Source organism: Chionomys nivalis, chromosome 8 (assembly GCF_950005125.1).
Source record: "Chionomys nivalis chromosome 8, mChiNiv1.1, whole genome shotgun sequence".
NCBI lineage: Eukaryota > Metazoa > Chordata > Mammalia > Rodentia > Cricetidae > Chionomys > Chionomys nivalis.
Genome location: NC_080093.1, coordinates 75,095,253 through 75,114,197, shown reverse-complemented (window position 1 = coordinate 75,114,197; position 18,945 = coordinate 75,095,253). Strand labels below are relative to the sequence as shown.

Below are 18,945 nucleotides of genomic sequence, written 5' to 3'. Positions count from 1 at the left end.
TCCAAAACCATTTTCCACTTTGTTTACCAGTCTTGAAAAGTGCCACCCCAAGCTACCTTGTCTCAAGAACCTTCCATATTATTTTCAACTCTTTCTCCTTCATTCTTCACATATAAACCTGCCAAACACGCTCAACTCACCTTGCAGGGCATATGCTGCACATGTTCAAATCAGGAAAGAGGAAAGGGAAAGGGGGAAAATGGGGGAAAGAAGGAAATTAGGAGAAAAAAGGGGAAGAGGAAAGGAGAAAACGGGAGAAAAGGGGGGAAGGGAGAAGGGGAGGGGAAGGGAAGGGAAAAAGGGAAGAGGAAGGGAGGGGAGGGGAGGGAGGGAAGGGGAGGGGAGGGAGTAGAGCAGTGACAGGAATGGCATTCTTCTGCACAGCAACTCATTCTCTGGCTTTATTGGCTCATAAGTTCTGTGTACTGAGACCCGCCGCTCCATTTTCTGATTTCTTCCCTGCGCTCTGAAAGTTTAAAGCCTCAAGTGAGGTCTGAGACTTGGCCATCATCAGCACAACCACACTGCTAACAATCTAGTATGCAAGCTGTCCTTAGCTGTGGCTTCCTTACTCAGTGCAGATTAACCAACAGTGTGTACATTCCAAAAACCAGGAATGGGAACTTGATGCTGAATAAGACATAATCACTGCCCACTGCACAAGGAACTGGGGGGGGGGGGGCAAAACAATGGGTTAAGAAATCCAAATCCAAATCCCCTTGAGTTTCTCTTATTCAAAAGTTCATACAACATACGGATTATCTGGTTCCCAGAAGAATGTATGAATAAATGTATCTAATCCTGTTATCCTTTGGGGAACAGACAGTTCTTTATTACCTCAGTTTCTTCTTAGTTACTAGTTGATGCAAGCTTTCTCATTGTATAGTTACTAGTTTACAATTTTATTGAATGCTACTGCATTTGTCAATGGCAAGCAAGTATTCAGAAGGTATAGTTCTCTGTCTAAAATTAATATAGATACTTAACATTAAAATTCACACAAAATAACTGTTTAACTTGAAAAAATGAGAATTTTAAAGAAGAACATGAAGGAGAATAAGCAATATTTAATACCAATAGAACTAATGAAACAATGCAAAATTCATAAATGCATCATCAAATGCTAAAGAAGCCTTCTGCCCAGAAGCAGGGTGACAGTAAGGTTGGATGAGAACAATAGCATCAGTTAGCACTTGCTGAGCACTGAATGCAGGCCTCCTGCCAGGTTTTTCTCTCATATATTCCAAAACGGGTTAGGAAGTAGATATACTGCCATCTCCACATTACAGATGAGGAAGTGAAGACCAGAGATGCAAGCCTCCAGGTCTCAATGTAAGTAGAAGAGGGGACTAGAACACAGGCCACTACTTCCCTGTCTACACTTAACCACTTACCACACTACACAAACAGTGTAAATTCCACATCACACAAGGCTTCCACGGGCAAACTACTAAATTACTAAAGAAAGAACTATTTTGAAACATAAAAGGGAAAAGTATCAAAATCTGAGCAGACAGCAAAACCAAGTAGGATTTATTCCTGCTGTGAAAGGAAGGTTCCACATACTAAAATAACAAGCAATGTGAAATACCACACATTACAAAACGAGAGAGAAGGGAGGCAGGAGCATCTCCAACTGATACAGAAAGAAACATTAAGGCTTTCAATAAATAGCCGGGAGATGGTGGCACACACCTTTAATCCCAGCACTCGGGAGGCAGAGGCAGGCGGATCTCTGTGAGTTCGAGGCCAGCCTGGTCTACAAGAGCTAGTTCCAGGACAGGCTCCAAAGCCACAGAGAAACCCTGTCTCGAAAAACAAAAAACAAAAAACAAAAACAAACAAACAAACAAGTCTCAAGGAGGAAAATAAGTCAACAAACCAGTAGAAAAGGATATTTCTTCAAGACAGGGGCAATGGCATTCAATCCCGGGAGCCTGAAAGCAACTGCTCTAAGACCAAGAAATAAGACAAGGATACTACTTTACATTAAAGTGGGGGGGGGACTAAAAATATCAAAATTGGAAAAAAGCCGATCTCTGTTCATGAATGATGTCCCCTTTTATGTAGAAAACTATAGATACTAGGAAAATTCACTGGAACTAATAAACTAATTAGCAAGGTTGTAGGATACAGAATCAACATGCCAAGGTCAATTACATTCTTTTATACACTATTAATAAACAATCCAAAAAGAAATTAGCACTTCTAGTTATGCAACTGAGAGTGTAGCTCTCAATTCAGCAGCAGAAAACCTGTTTTATGTCGAAGATCCCAGATCCCATCCCCAAATCAAAGCTATTCCACTTACAACTGCATCATTTAGAACAAAACGTCTAGAAACTGTTTTAATCAAGGAAGCAGAAAAAGACTGCACTAAAAATATAAAACACAGCTGAGAGAAATAAAACATGACATAAATAAATAAAATTCTCCCATTTTTGTGGACTGGAAAATTGACAGTATCATTACAATGATACTGCTACCCAACACAATCCACAGGATGAATGCAATCCCTAACAAAATTCTAAACTTTTTTTTCTTCAGAAACAGAAATCCTTAAATTTGCCAGGAGGTAGTGGTACACGCCTCTAATCCAAGCACTTGGGAGGCAGAGGCAAGTAGATCTCTGTGAGTTCGAGGTCAGCCTGATCTACAGAGCAAGTTCCAGGACAGCCAGGGTGCTACACAGAGAAATCCTGTTTCAAATAAATAAATAAAATTAAAATGAATAAATAAATAAATAAAGTCCTTGAGTTCATACAGAATATCAAGAGACTCTGGAAACCAAAAGAACTTGCAAAGGATAAAGGTGAAAGTATCACAACAGGTTTCCAAGCTTACTACAACTACAGTAATCAAAACAGTGTGGCACTGACATCAAGACAAACATCAGACAACAGAACCAAATCAAGCTTAGACATATACATAATCAGTTTTTTGACAATGATGAAGAAAAGACAATCTACCTCTACATGTGTCTCAAATCCAGCCCCATCTTTCACCAGTCCATCTCGTGACTAGTTTTCAAATTTCTACTCTGTTCACCATTTAGCACCACGAATGAGCATTTCATGTTTGAACACACTCATGCAAGAATACTTAGAAACTAGTAGCAGCTAGCCTTCGCTCAGAATGAAACCAAGTATTTCACCTTGGCCTACAAGACCCAGTGAGACCTACCCTTTACAGCCTTGTCTGCCCCACTCTCCTGCCTCCTCCCTGCATCACAAACAAGGCCTGTCAGACTTCTAAATGTGTCCATTTTGCTCCCAACCCATCTGGTCAAATTCATTATTCTCACTCATGTATCTTATCTTTCTCTTAGTTCTTAGGATTTAAAATTTCTTACTCTAAATGTGTCCATTTTGCTCCCAACCCATCTGGCCAAATTCATTATTCTCACTCATGTACCTTATCTTTCTCTTAGTTCTTAGGATTTAAAATTTCTTATTTGTCAGTGTTCACTGGCTGATATCCACCTTCGCTCTGACAAGTTCTGAGAAGGGACTATGCTGCCTGTGCCTTATTTTACCACTGCTGTATCACTGTATTTAAACACTACATACCCAAAGCCTAGCTAGTACAGTGTTAGGAACTTCAGTTTGTAGAAGTGTTAACTGCTTACAGTGCAGTTTACAATCCTCTGAACTGCTACTGAACCTTTTATTAGAATTCAAAAATCGCTTCTTTATAAACAGTTGAGTCCTCTGAGGGCAAGAACTTTGTTCCATAACCTCTACATTAAACCCTCTATTACCAACCTCTCACCTCAGCTACTAGCTCCTTTAAACACAATAATTGAGCAGACATAGTGTGGTTTAAGTCGGATGCCATGTTTTAAACATGACCCCCAAAGCTCCTGTTTTTGAAATGCAATCCCCATTACAAATACTGAGACCTTTAAGAAGCAATTGGGCATGAGGACCCTGCCCTCAAGAATGGATAAACATCATTATCAGAGGAGTAGGTCTATGATTAAAAAGACCAAGTTACTTCCCATTCTTACCTTCCTTCCTTAACACCCCAAAACTCACAAATTCTCAGTCCCCTGCCATATGATGACAGAAGAAGCCCTTTGCCAGGTGTGGGTCTCTCAACAGCGATTCCCAGTCTCCAGAATTTTAATAAAATTCTTTAAAAATCACCCAGTCTGTGGTATTACAATAGCAAAAAGAACCAGAACATCAGCAAACATGGAGTTCTACAATTGTCTGTGTATTTTATTCCCCAAGTAGCCTTCCTAGACAATTTCTTTCTCACTTCCTGCACCTGGTAAGACATGGCACACACCAGCTCATGCATTTAAAGAGTAGGAAAGGGTTGTTTTTAAGCAAGATCTCTCAAAGTACCTAAGCCTCAGGAGCAATGGCATACATTCAAAGCTGGAAGCAGATGACCTTATTTTCTCTGCAATTCTGTACCAGTCTCAGAGGGAAAAAATGCTGCTTGTCTCAGCATGTCCACCAGGCCTGTTCAAGTGCTCTGCTGAGACCTGTCATGCCAGTGGCTGAGCTGATAAGGCCACTCCAGGCCAAAGACTCGTGTTTTGATTCCTACAAACTTGGAAGGAGGCTGCAGAGCACTTCCATCAGTAGATCACTCTGCTGCAGCTGCCCTTTGAGAGCATGGTTTGAAAACTTGAGGCTACAAAACTTATCTATCTTGATTGAAAGTGCCCATCTGTCTTTTTCACTTGTTACTAAGAGCACTGAGTACTAGAAATCAAAAGGCAATTCATAAGAACCTGAACAGTTATGCTCCTGGTAAAATTAAAGCAATATGTTGGTTTCCCCTAAAAACACCAGAATGAGTATTCAGATTTTAAAACCATTTATTTACTCCTCTGTTTTATAAAGTTGCTGACACAAGGTTTGAGTCTAAGTTTTACCCTTGTGAGCAAACTCATGCACACACATGCACAAACAAACACCAAGCTGCAAGGTAAACAGGCTAGAGACTTGGAAAGTTAGGGAAATCTGGGCTGAAAACAGACAAAATGCTTCTCCACCTCACCAATGACATCTTGGGCTAAATCGTGGGGTCACACTGCAGTACAGAATTCCCGAAATCTACCCCCTAGATGCCAACAGCACCCTCGCCCCATGTGGTATAACAACCAAGTATGTCTCCAAACACAGACAAATGTCCCAGGGGATTAGAGGCATGTGGCACAGAAAAAGGTAACAATGCTCTGACTGCAAACCAACATTCTAAGAGCATGAAAAGCTATGTGTACCCCCCCCCCAAAAAAAAGATGCAGGCTGAATCTAGAGAAATTTCTTGAAGTATATCAAAGTTGGGCCAGTCAATTTGTCGTTCTAGCAAATGAAAACACAACTTTCACAACCATAGTCCAAACCAGAAGCAAAGTAAAACAAACACATTTGACTGGCAAGTGCCCTAAGCACAAATCAATGTGGTTAGGAGGAGGGAGAAGGAGGAACTCTAACTGAAAACTAACAGAGAAACATGACTAACCTGGAAGATTTAACATGATAAAAATCACAACTCCACAGTGAATGCTTGCCTTCTAGACCTTAAGGCAAAATCAAGAAGGCCAACTGATTCTAACCACTGCTGGCTCCAGTCAAGTGATGGCTGCCTGGAGCCAAGAACTGAGCAGGACTCTTGAGATTCAGTGAGCTACTTAAATATGAAAAATACACAAATGATCGATGCTGGCCACAAACAGACATCCATCTTCAACTTTCCTTATACTCAAAATAATATTCAATAAAAAAAGGAAGGGGGAAACCAATCGTCCACAGAGAGCAACAGAGAAAAAGGGGGAAAGAGGAAAGAGGCAAAAGAAAGGACGGAGTAAAGAGACAGGGAAGGAGACAGAAATCCTATCACTCTCCTACTGTATCAGCTCTGGTTCCCAATGTTCAGAAGCTAAAGTCCAAATCAGCCCACAAAGCCCTTCATGATTTCTTTAAACATGCTTCTCCAAGGTGGCCTGCACCACTACAGCTAGCCATGGTGCAACCAACTACTAATGTCTCACTCTTTCCTCAAAGTATTTGCAGTTTCACACTAGCCCTTATCACTTCCTGGCCCAGGAAAGTGTGCCTCCTTTTCTGTGATGTCCCCTCATCTGCTCAAAAAAGAGCCTTTAGATAGGCGGCAGCCCCAGCACTAGGAAGCTTGTCAGAAAAGCAGACTGTGAGGCCCCACTCCAACAAATTGGAATTGGCTTTATTACAAGATCCTCAAGTGAGCTGTAAATGTGAGTCTAGTCGAGTACAAGTTCAAGTACAATGAGCTCCCAGTGAACCTAAGTCCCACTGGATTCAACCCCTCACTGCAAGTTTCTGACCCATGGTCAATGAGGTACTTGGGTGAGTTGTCTAAGAGACTCATCTTCTGGATTAAAGCAGGAAACCCAAACACCTGCCTCTAGCATTAGTGGCAGCTGACACAGGTAGTCAGTGACGTGTCAGCAGAAGCCTGATGGGGGCCCCTAAGAGAACAGTTATTTCTCTCATAACTTCCTGACTTCCTACTAGAGCACAGGTACAGCAGGTGTCGCTGTCAGGCAACCATGAGGTGACAAACACGAGACTAAAATCCCAGCAACACTAAAGACAACAGAGTGGAAACAGGATGGCCTGGGTTAGCACTGGGTTAGCAATATAAACAGTGAAGCCTCTGGAACACCACAGAACCACCAGATTACTGTGTCAGCCTGTTCAACATGTCTACTTCCTGGCACTCTCATTAGGGAGGTGAATTAATGGATACACAGCAAACTCTACTGAAGGTTCAGAAGTCTACACTGTTTCAAAAACGAGGACTCCAAGAATGTGTTCAACTTTGCCAAATAAGCCTCTAAAGTCTCTATTCTTCTAGAAGTATTGACCCATTTCTGTTGGTAGCTTAATGGATGTAAAAGTGAGCACAACCTCATAAAAAGCAATGGGAACAACCTCGAAGAATATGCTCAACTTTGCCAAAGTATGCCTATCAATCGGTTCTGCACATCTAGAATTACTAACCCATTTCTGCTCGCTCACAGCTTAATGGAAAAGCAACTGCAATGTTTACATGCTAAGATGCTGATGTACCAAAAAACTGCAAACTTCACACTAGGATCCCGCCTTGAAAACTCCCCACTGTTGTGGCTGCTCACGGGTAACTCTAAGCAAAGGAGAAGAGTCCTATAAAAATAGCATTCTCCTAGTTTCTTACATGAATCTTTGTTCTTCCAGTCCCTATTTCAGACTAATATTTTCATTCAAAATCTCAAGATCAAACAGCAACATTAAGCAAAAACTGGTTAAAAGGAACGGCATGCAACAGCAGTGTGGCTCCTCAGCTACACCATCATTAGGGCCTGCGATCCAATCAGTACTTAGAGAAATGTATTTCAGAGAGAAACTTGATAGCGCCAATAGGAAACCAGTACCACTTGCCATAAATAGAACACAAATAAAAAAATCCAATAAAAGCATAACCTTATTAAATTTAGCTCCTGTTGGGCTGACAAGATGGCTGGGCAGGGAAACATGACAACCTGAGTTCAAGTCCCAGAGCCCACACCTAGATGGGAAAACTGACTCCACAAACTGTCCTCTGACTGCCACACAAATGTGGCTCAGAAACACAAAGTATGTGTGTGTGTGTGTGTATATATATATATATAAATTTTTTTTTTTGAGTAAACAATGCTGTTCGCCAAAGTTTTTCAACTTGAAACTTGTTTTCTTACTTAAAAAGAGAGGGGTGGAAAGGTTGATCCCAGCACACAGGAGGCTGTCGGGAAGAGCTGAAAGTCAGCCTTGGGACTAAGTAGCAAGACCGTCTCAAGGAATAAGGAAGGCTGGTAGAGCATGAGGGTGCCAGACATAGGAAGGAAAAAAAAGGGGCTAAATATCAAACTAAGGTGTTCTCCCAAGCACGAGAGATGAGAAAAGGAATGAAAAGAAACTGATTTTTTTTCCTTGTTCTACTCTAGCAACTCTCCTACCCATGGCCCACCTCGAAGTGTCCTCTCTACAGTCTCCAGTCATCTCCTTGCTCAACGTGCAGTAAGACCCCCAACTCCTTAAGACCGCCCAAATGACCCTCACCATCCGGACCTTGCACACTCTGCTCTCCAAGCCTACCCTCTCTCCAATGCGGACAGCTCCACCAGCAGCTGCAAACCAGGGCCAGGACCACCTCCCCCATCCGTTACGTCACCAGGTTCTGCCTCCTTCAAAGTACTAGCTGGCTAACACCTGGTTGATTTTACTTAAGAATAAAAAGAAACAAAACACTGTATGTGTAGGGTCCTAGGCACAGCTGAAGCACTTTACGTATCAGGTTGAACCCCCTAAAAGTGCCCCAACTGGGTAATTTCATAGTGTCCAATGGAGCCTGTCAACTTGCTGAGGGTAGGTACCAGGAAAACGGGCAGCACAAACAGGTTCGGTTTGCTAGGACAGAAGCAGCCGGATTCGAACCCTGCTGGATGCTCTCCCACCAACACCCGCTCCAAAAACTGCAGTTTCCAAGAAGGCAGGGTCTTGCTCCTGGCAACATCCATCCCCCAGGCGGATGATGGAGCTGGCGCCTGTGTTCTGGGGCGCTCGAAGAAGGCAGGCTGAATGGTGAGAGGAACGCGTTCCTTTGTCATCTGGGTTATCTTCCAGAACTCTCTGAGCATCCAGCGCAGAAATCCTCCCGGCCCCGAAGAGGAGGAGCCCGAGAAGCGCCCGAGCTCCAGGGCCCCCGGGGCTCACCTTGAAGTCTCGGCTGTGCTGCGGGGTGTACTCCAGAGTCCAGAGCGCCCGCACCAGGTGCGCCAGCTGCTCGGTGACCTCGCCCTGACCGTGCGGGCCGCGACCCGCCGGCTGCTCTGGTTCAGGCGACGGCTCCGGGCGGCCCAGCCGGTACTGGCCCAGGGCCAGGTACTCGGCGAAGAGCTCGGTGTTGCTGAGGCACTGCAGCGTGGCGTTCATGAAGCACGTGTTGCCGTGGTTGCGGAGCCCCGCCACGCCGGGCACCGGCTCGGAAGCAGAGGCGGGCGGAGCGGGCGAGGCGGGCGGCGGCGGGCACGGCGGCGGCGTAGGCGCGGAGGCCGGCCCGGGCGGGAAGCAGCTGCGGAGGCCGCCGCGGTCCGGGGCGGCGCCCTCGGAGCTGAGGTGCGAAAGCGTGGACAGCGTCTTGAGAACGCGGCTCATGAAGCTGCCCACCGAGCGCGCCGACGACGGCGACGAGGGCGCGGCCGGTCCAGGGCCCCCAGCTCCGCCGCCGCCCCCGGCGCGGCCGCTCCGGAACAGCCGCTTGCTGAACGAGCGCTTCTCCTTCCCGCCCGCCGCCACCGGCGGCCCGGGCCCGGGCGCCGTTACCTTGGACATGGCGGGAGCTGCCGAAGCTCATCACCGCGCCTGTCCGCCCGGACCGCGACCCCGCCACGGCCGCCGCCGCATCCCGCCGCCCGCGCCTCACCCGGCCCGGGGGGCTTCGCGCCCCACACCACCTCAGAGCGCAGCAGTGAGAGCTAGCGAGAGAGCGGCGGCCGAGGGGCGCGCGTGCGCGCGCGGCCGCCCAAGGGGCGGATCACGTGACCCGCTCGACTCGCGCCCCGCCCCACGCTGAAGCTGCGCCGCCGCCATGTTGACTGTGGGAATAGTACTGTCCCTGCAGTCCGACCCTAAGACTCTAGGCTCCGGGCGTGGTACTGCGGCGTGAAGCCCAAGACTGGCCATGTTTAGTGTGGGCATAGTCCTGCACGCTGGGCAGGCGCTGGGTGGTGAATTTTAGGGGTGGGTCTCTGTCTTCGCTCATCAAATGGAAGAGATCTAGGGAAAAGTACGGAAATCAAACTGCTCCTTACCAGGTAGTGAAAGAGCTCATGAGCGTAACTTTGTCTTGTCCTAGGCAAGTTAACACACCTGGCTCCCGAGGGAATGCCGCGTACCACCCGAACGCGGTCACTGAGCCTGGCGCATTCTGGTGGGCTTTTCTTCCAGGATGTGTATTGGGATTCCAGCAAACCAGTATTGTCAGGCTTGCCTTACTGAAAAGTTTTATTAAAAAAACAAAAACAAAACAAAACAGCTTTTAAATCCACCGAACTCTCCCATTATTCACTCATTCATTCATTCATTCATTCATTCATTCATTAATAGCTACTGAACACTTAGTGTGTGTTCCGGATACTACAAGAATGAAACTAACTGGGTTTCTGCTTGCCTTTCTACAATTTACACTCTCGACGGACACTCATTCATAAAAACCTCTATCTTTTACACGATACGTCAATCATGGAATACCTTCTGTAATCTTCGGTTCAGTGCTTTTGATATTTCTACCCAAGTTTGATTCAAAGCCTTGACCTTGGCCTCTAAACCAAGGGCCACAGACCCACTATACTATTGCAGAGACCAAAGATCCTGACGACCAGGTCATGCTTCATGTGACTTGGGAATACAAGAATGGTTGTGGACAAGCTGCTAATTAGCATTCCTCTAAAGGGGTGGCGGCCACTCGCCTCCAGTCAGTTGTTCACGTGTGAGAATGAGGGCTCGGTGTTGCCAGATCATCTGATTTTTAGAGAGGAGCTGGGAATTCTATTTTTAAATGTTGGTTCAGTTTGAAAAAGAAAAAAAAAATAGTACATGGGAGAACAGTGTGCATTAAGGCTGCCTTTACTCAAAACCCACTGGCTTCTGACCTTCTCTTTGTATGTTCTCTTTGCTGAGAGATTAGCCTGTAACCTGCTTACTGCAAAACGGAGATACTAGGAAAGAAAGCCCATGACATTTTAAAAACAGAAAGACCACCCTACACCCATTTCAAAGTAAGTACTTCTGGCTTCTAGTTTTCTACCCAATAGTAAGTATGATAACTTATAATGACGTCCTTGGTTAATGTGCTTTTATTTGTACAAATGAGGCTGGATACAAGCTGTGCTTTTAGCTCTTCAACACTCAAACCGACTTCCAGTTTGGAAGGGACACAAAATTAGGGGAGAGAACTCAAGCTTCCACTGTGAAAAGAGAGAAGGGTTTGGGGAGACTGTCTTCTTCCCACCCAACTCCCCTACTAGTTAGAACCAGGAAGGCGACCTAATAAAGACCAACCAGATGTGCATCTCTGGGCTTAGACTCTGAAAGTATAAAAAGAAACAGGGTTGGCTGGAGATAATGCTTCAGATCACTAAACCCCACAGGTAGGTGTTCAGCAGGGTGGCCTCAGTGAGGGATAAGGCCAGGCATTGCTGCAGCCAGTGTCCTGCTGGCTACGTTAGTGACAAGTTCTTACTGGCGTCTGCCTCCCTGAGTTTCTGCCCAAGCCTGTTTCTCCAGCTCTGTTTTCACTGTGAGCTAACCTGACAGGCTTCCTATAAATTCCTTTATTGCTGAAACTGACTGGTGTCAGTTTCTTTTGTCTGTAATCAAGAAAATGACGGCAGTGCCTTTTAATTAGCAGTTCTTACATTTATATTGCTGTGAATTACCTACACGCACTCGCGGTTTTCTTTCCTTTGGTAAGTGTTGGCTGACAATAGCAATTTGCGTATGAATTGTCGTTATTGATACTTCAGGGATTTTTTTAAAATATTTATTTATTTATTATGTATACAATATTCTGTCTGTGTGTGTGCCTGCAGGCCAGAAGAGGGCACCAGACCTCATTACAGATGGTTGTGAGCCACCATGTGGTTGCTGGGAGTTGAACTCAGGACCTTTGGAAGAGCAGTCAGTGCTCTTAACCGCTGAGCCATCTCTCCAGCCCCCGATACTTCAGTTTTTTGAGACAGCATCTCACATTATAGCTTAGGGTAGCCAGGACTTCATGGTGATTCTCCTGTCTCAACTACCTGAGTACTGGAATGACAGACCTATGTGACCTGCTTAGAATTGCTTCATTCTTTGTCTATGTTGTATCATTTAGCTACCTTACAACCATGTTTGTAGTGTTTCCATACCACATATAATAGTTTGATATTTTATGTATTCAAATGAGTCCATCTCTTCTATAAAGATAATTTTTTATCATGCTTAGATAAACAGCTTTCCCCTGCCCCAAGATCACAGGAATAGTAATCTGTACTTCATTTTTGCTTATACTTGGCCATACATGTGTGCAATTGCACATGCTCATGCATGTGGAGATTGGTGTTGAATATTCTCTTCGGTCACTCTCCACACTGTTCACTGAGGTAGTACCTCTACATGACATGACTAGTCTAATGATCAACTTGATCCTGAGACCACCCCCCCCCATCTCTCCTTCCTTGCATCAGATTTAGAAATAGGCTGGCATGCCCGCTTGGCATTTATGTGGGCTCTGAGAACCTTAATTCTGATCTTCAAATGTGCACAGCAAGTGCTTCACCTCCTGAGCCATCTCCTCAGCCCAGCCCTGAGTGCCAGCCCCAGCACTTCCAAAACAACTAGTAAAAAATTTTTAGAAAGTTGTTAAAGGAGTTTTTCTCCCAGAGACTAGCCTTCTAATAGGTTCCACACAATGTGAATATGTTCCTATTTGCTGCTATTATACACTGGACATTTTTGTGCTGTTTGTTAACATTTAAACAGTCACCTTCAATGAACTTGAGTTCTTTTTCATAATTTCCAGTTGGCTCTTGAGTTTTTCAGGAATTCATACTAATGCATGAGATAATAATCTTGCCTTTTCTTAAATCCCATTTGTATCTTCCTCTTGTCTAATTGTCTTTCCAGAATTCTGATTGTAACAATAAAAAAAAGTAGAAAAGCGTTCATTGTTTCTGTCATTAATGGCTATGCTCACAGTACCTCACCATTAAGCTCGGGCTGTTCTTGGGCTTGAGATATGTATTATTCATTGCATTAAAATGGTATCCATTTATTCCTACTCAGAAAGGGTCATTATCAGAAATGGTCTTGAACTTCATCAAACACCATCTGTGTGCCTACAAAAATGAGCTTGCACTCCTTCCCTCTTAGATCTTATCTACCCATCAGAGGGCACAAACAGCAGCTACAATAGCATGCGATGTCCCCCACAGGCTCATGTGTGTCTTCTAATACTTGGTCCCCAGCTGGTGGCATTGCCTCGGTAAGTTACAGAACCTGTGGACAGGAAGCCTAGCTGGTGAAGTAGGGCTCTGGGGACCCACCATGGCAGTTACAGGTCAGTCTCATGTCTAATCTAATTTTCCGCTTTTGATCTGCCCAAACAAGAAGAAGCCAAGCCACAAGATCCCCCATGCAACAGTTGGAGCCGCAGCCCAGGCACCATGCTTTCCCTGCAATGACAAACTGTATCCCACAATCTCTGGTCCTCGTCCCAGCAATGGGAAAAGTAACTAACACAGGAACAGTTTAAGTTGCTTTTGCTAACGTGGGCTTGGGATTTCACTGGAAGAGTGTCAGAAAGGCTTGAGAATTGGTTTGCACATCCAAAGAAGAAAACACAGGTAGGACCCAGATCTAGAAAATGCTGCTTAAGATGTCATTGTTGGACAATAAAGTTGATTCCCCCAAGACCAGTACTGTCATTAGAGTGAAGTCACACTGCTGGACTCTGCTGCCACCATAAATGCCCTTGAATAACCTGTCATTGTCTTTGGACTCTTCCTGCCACAGCCTCGTCACGATAGCCCAAGGAAGACATCTGTTTGGACAGCAGCGCTTAGGTCTGGTCCCTAGAGCTGGTACTTAGAGAAGGGGGCGTCGCCTCCCTGCAGCCATCACTAGAATGAGAAATGGCCTCCCACCTCCAGTGAGGCTCCCCTCAAAGGAAGACTACTCAGTGATGGAAAAGCAAAACTGACAAACGTCTACTACATCTCGTGTAGGGTGCCTTATTGATAATATTAAATGCATTACTTTATCTTTTTTTTTTTTTTTTTTTTGGATTTTTCGAGACAGGGTTTCTCTGTAGCTTTTTGGTTCCTGTCCTGGAACTAGCTCTTGTAGACCAGGCTGGCCTCGAACTCACAGAGATCCGCCTGTCTCTGCCTCCCGAGTGCTGGGATTAAAGGCGTGTGCCACCAAAAAAATAATAATAATAATAATAATAAAAATAAAAAATAAAGGCGTGCTCCACCACCGCCCGGCGCATTACTTTATCTTTTATCATAATTTTAAGTTCATATAAGAAAGCCAGTGTAGGCTGGAGATATCTCTACAGATTGGTTGGTAAAATATACAAGTGTGTGTGTGCGTGCACACACATAAGTGAGGGGTGCTTTTTTCATGTCTGTGAGTATTTTTGGAGGGCTGTCTGTCTGTTTACTGTCCTTGGCAAGTTTTACTCAGATTTGCTACTTCTTTTTAACCAACTGTGAAGAATTCCTATTTTCTTTGCCTCTAAATCATTTAAATGACGTGTCTTCAAAGACTCTGAGAATTTGCACAATTTATTTGATCAACCTGACAATTCTTTGAAATGCTTTCTAAATTTTCAGCCATTAATACCTCTATATCTAAATTTTCCTTCTCCTTTTAGGTTAATTTTAGTCCTTTCATTTTTTTTTCTAGAAAAATGTCCCAGATTTTTCAATTCATTAGTGAAATCTTACAAAGAATTATTATTATTATTATTATTATTATTATTATTATTGATGTTGTTGTTGTGCCACCTCTTCTTACCCAAGTCCCCAGCACAGAGTTGAACACCTTCCTCCGTTGGAGTTCTCCCTGCTGTCCTCAGTTCATGGGCTTCTCTTTCCAAGTCGTGTCCCAAGCCTCACATTGCAGCTGAGATGGCTCTTGCTCCTGTCATCCTCTGGGAGCCTTCTGACTTTTCTTCATCTCTGGACTCCAGCTCCTGCCTGCTTGGCTTCCTTCTGATAGCCAAACATATCCATCTCTTCTGAGTGCTGATTGTTGGCTGCTGCCAAGCTAGGGAAGGCACGCACAGGGAGCCAAAATATACTTGTCTTCTGGGGATTCCCAGCCAATGAATGTTGGGTGCAGGGGTGTGAAGTCATCTGCATTACCTCCAGGTGAGACAAGTTCAGAGGGATGGCACATATTTCAGAGCTCTCTTCATGGTTAGGATAGAAGGACTCTTTCCAGGACCTCGCTCTAATCCCGTCTGTCTTAGCTACGGTTTGTATGGCTGTGAACAGACACCATGACCACAGGGTGGTGGGTTAATGTCTAGAAGTTTAGTCCATTATCATCATGGTGGGAAGTGTGGCAGAATGCAGGCAGGCATAGTGCTAGAGAGGTAGCTGAGAGTTCCACATCAGGCAGCAGTAAGAAAGAATGACATGGTGCCTGACTTGAGCTTCTGAAACCCCAAAGCCAACCCCCAGTGACAAACTTCCTCCAACAAGTCCATATCTACTCCATCAAAGCCACACTTCCCAATAATGCAACTCCCTTCTATGAGCCTATAGGGGTCATTTTCATTCGAAATATCACACCCAACTTCACTTGACTTCTTTCTTGACCTTCTCCTGCTCCCTCCTTGTTAGATCTTGGATCTGGAATGACCTCCACAGAAGGACCAACCATGTGTTGGGGGTTGGCTCTCCACTTGGCACTATTGGTAAAAGGTTGAGCCTTTAAGAGTCAGGGCCAAGTGAAAGAATTTGTAGGATTCCAGAGTCTCCACATCCCATCCCTTCTTCTAGTTACCACAAGGTGAACAGTGCAGTTTTGCTACACCATGCACCCTCTGTCTTCATGTGTTTTGCTATAAGGGCCAACAGTCATGGACTGAAACCTTATAAACCGTAAGCCCAAATAAACTTTTCATCTTTTATATTGATTAGTTCAGGTAATTTACTACAGCACTGGAAAGTTAATATGGCCTCTTAGTAGTACCCTCTGAGAACTCTTCCTTAGCTAATCACTTGCATTAAGAATTCTCAGCTCAATGTCTGATTATAGAAAACAAGTCTATGACAAAGATGATTTAATTTAGTCCTTTTAAATGGGCATACTGGCTAACAAATTACACCAGGATGTTGCGGCATCTGGATACAATCACAGTCATTAAAGAGTGAAATCCTGAAGCATACATGAGAGTAATGATTCATTTGGGAGGTGCTGTGGTCTGAATGTGTTTGCACCTTCAAAATTCATGATCTGTAGTTTTTATTACATCTTTATGGGTGTTATCATGACGCCACAACACACATGTGGAAGTCAGAGGACAACTTGTAGAAGTAGGTTCTTTCCTTGTACCTTGTGGGTCTGAGGAATTGAACTCAGGTCATCGGGCTTGGTGACGAGCATCTTTACCTGGGACATCATGCCAGCCCATATTTGAAACCATAATTTCCAATGTGATGGCATTAGGAGGTGGGATCTTTGGGAGAAGATTGGATCATGGGAGATTTCCAGGAGAGACCCTTCACTCCTTCTGCCATGGGAAGATAACCTCTGTGAACCTAAGAACCGGCCCTTAGCAGGTACAGAGTCTACCAGCGCTCTGACCTTGGAATTCCCAGAATCCAGGATTCTCAGGAACAAATGTGTGTTGTTTCACGTTGTCTATAGCAGCTGAGCCAGACTAAGATGAGGAAGATAACCCACACTCATCCATAAAGTAGTGTTCAATTTTAATATTATTTCAATGTAGGAAGAGTTTTGAAGGATGTATAGGAGTCTGTCAGCCTGGAAAGGTAGTGTGCAGATGGAATGTGAGAAGCAGAAGCCAAATGGGCAAAAGCTCGCAGTTGTGAATAACATGTGGCTGATGTGCTTTGGGAGTCAATGTAGAGGAGGAACCTGGGAGCCAAACAACCCAGAAAGGTGGCGATGCGAGAGAGTGAAGTGGAGCCTGAGCAAGATGTTGTTCTTGCATCGGAGAGCAGAGCTGGGAGTACAAGACTGAAACTGCTTGGTGAGCACGGGAGGGATGAAGGGAACCCCAAGAGGAGAGCATCAGCTGGGCGGTGGTGGCGCACGCTTCTAATCTCAGCACTCGGGAGGCAGAGGCAGGCCGATCTCTGTGAGTTCGAGACTGGCCTGGTCTACAGGAGGACAGCATCACTGTGTAATGATGCAGGACAGTCAAAAAGCTTGTTGTGTCAAGGGAATTTAATTTAAGGTGGTTCCACAGACCAGAATTAAGCTGGGGAGATGGGAATATCCCTTTTTTTTTAATTAATTTGGCGATGGAGTAGCAGTGCCTCACTGTGTGACCCAGGCTAATCTACTGACAGTTTCTCCTGCCTCTTCCTCCCAAGTGCTAAGATGAGCAAGCACCACACCCCTTGCCCTTCATTTCCTTTGGATAAGAAAATCTTTCATCAGTGCTTGTAGATTTTGTAGACTTTCTCAACACTCACAAACACCTTTCTGTGCTTTTTTTGTTTAACATAAACGGAGTGAGCCTCAAGTTCAGAATCTTCTGCAGGCTACAGTATTGGGAAACTCTGTGTTTCCCGATAAACATGCCCGCCAAGAACCCTTGACACTCCTCTGTCAAGAGCTGGAGCCCATAGCCCCTCCTTTTTGACACTAGGTGAGCTTTTATGGCTGCCCCAAGTAATAAGTTCATGGAAGAGATAGTGTGTAACTTCTGAAGCCAGAGCACAAAGACATCTGCATATGTTCCATATGGCTTGGTCTCGGCGAGTTCACCCTTGGGACCTGGTAACCATACGGTAAGGGAGCCTAGACTACACTGAGAGACTCACATGGAAAGGAGCCAAACCTAACATTCTGGCTGAGCACCAGCTGCCAACCCACACTGACCCCTCCAGCCACGTGGGCAGTCAGTCCAGGAAGGGGGCCCTTCAGCTCTGTCATTACATGTTGAGTAGGGCTGAAAGCCACAGTCCTAGCCAAGGACTTCTTACACTGCAGGCTCATGAATATAGAGGTGATCCTGTTGTTTTAGCCTCTTAAGTTTGAGAGTAACTTGAGATTTAGGGTTAGATAATATGGACAGGCATCTATATAGTTGGTAGTGGTGGTGGCAGTGATGGTGGTTTTCATTTTATTTTGCCTGACTATATGTCTGTGAACCACATCCCTTGGAGGTCAGTGGAGGGCATTGGATCCCCTGGAAATGGAGTTTATGGACACTTGTGAGCCACCACGTGGACACTGGACATGGAACCTGAGTCTTCTCACCAGCCCACAGTGAGCGTCCTTAACTACTGAGCCATCTCTCCAACCCTTTGTCATCGTTTTGCTATGCCAAAGGTAGAACCCAGGACTTTGTGCAACCCGGGAAAGTGCTGTAAGAGATTTTAGTTGCATTCTTTTGTGTTCCTGTATCCATCTTTACCTTCGTCCTCTATTTATAGCAAGATCAGTTTGCTATTTGCTGCAGTCTAATGAAGTTTCCTTTTAAAATAAGTTATTCCTGAGATGTGAATTAGAGTTTATGACTCATTGCCAAAGGGAGACGGAATAGTTTGATAATAGAGCCCTGGCAGACCCTGCCTGAGTAAAGAGAGCAAGATTCACATGGATAGCCAAAGGGACTGTGCTATCAAGGGTACCCTTCAGGACATATTAGAGATGGTATTTCACCTCATTGCTGTTTTCTTCCCCAGACCATGAGCTAGGGTCAATATGAGGAAAATCTACATCTGGGGACTCTCTTTAAAATGCCTTCTGAGGTTAGGAAAATTAAAGAAAGCCTAAAAAACCATCACAAGGTAGAGAAGACCAGGAAACAGAAGAACTCGATGTACCCTATTTTCCAGAATAAAATATAAATAAAATCTAGACTTTGACTATTTGCATTGTGACGATTTGCATCTGAATTATCCCCTAAAGCAGTGGCTTTCAACCTTCCTCATGCTGCAGCCCTTTAATACAGTTCCTCATGTTGTGGTGACTCCCAACCATAAAATTATTTTAATTGTTACTTTATAACTGTAATTTTACTACTGTCATGAGTCATAACGTAAATATCTGTGATTCCAGATGGTCTTAAGCAACCCCTGTGAAAGGGTCATTGGACCCCCAAAGGGTCACAACCCACAGATTGAGAACCACTGCCTTAAAGGTTCCTGTGTGGGGAAATTTAGTTTCCAGTATGACA

At 44.7% G+C, this 18,945-nt stretch overlaps 1 protein-coding gene across 1 annotated transcript in view; it reads right to left on the bottom strand.

Annotated features, from left to right (window-relative positions):
• The window catches only part of Usp31 (ubiquitin specific peptidase 31), a 64,905-nt gene extending 55,401 nt beyond the window's left edge, over positions 1-9,504 (bottom strand). Inside the window, exon 1 of the mRNA XM_057777338.1 lies at positions 8,730-9,504. Coding sequence (XP_057633321.1) covers positions 8,730-9,347 — 618 coding nt within the window. The 5' untranslated portion in view covers positions 9,348-9,504. The remainder of the gene's footprint in view (positions 1-8,729) is intronic.
• Between the last annotated feature and the right edge of the window lie 9,441 nt (positions 9,505-18,945).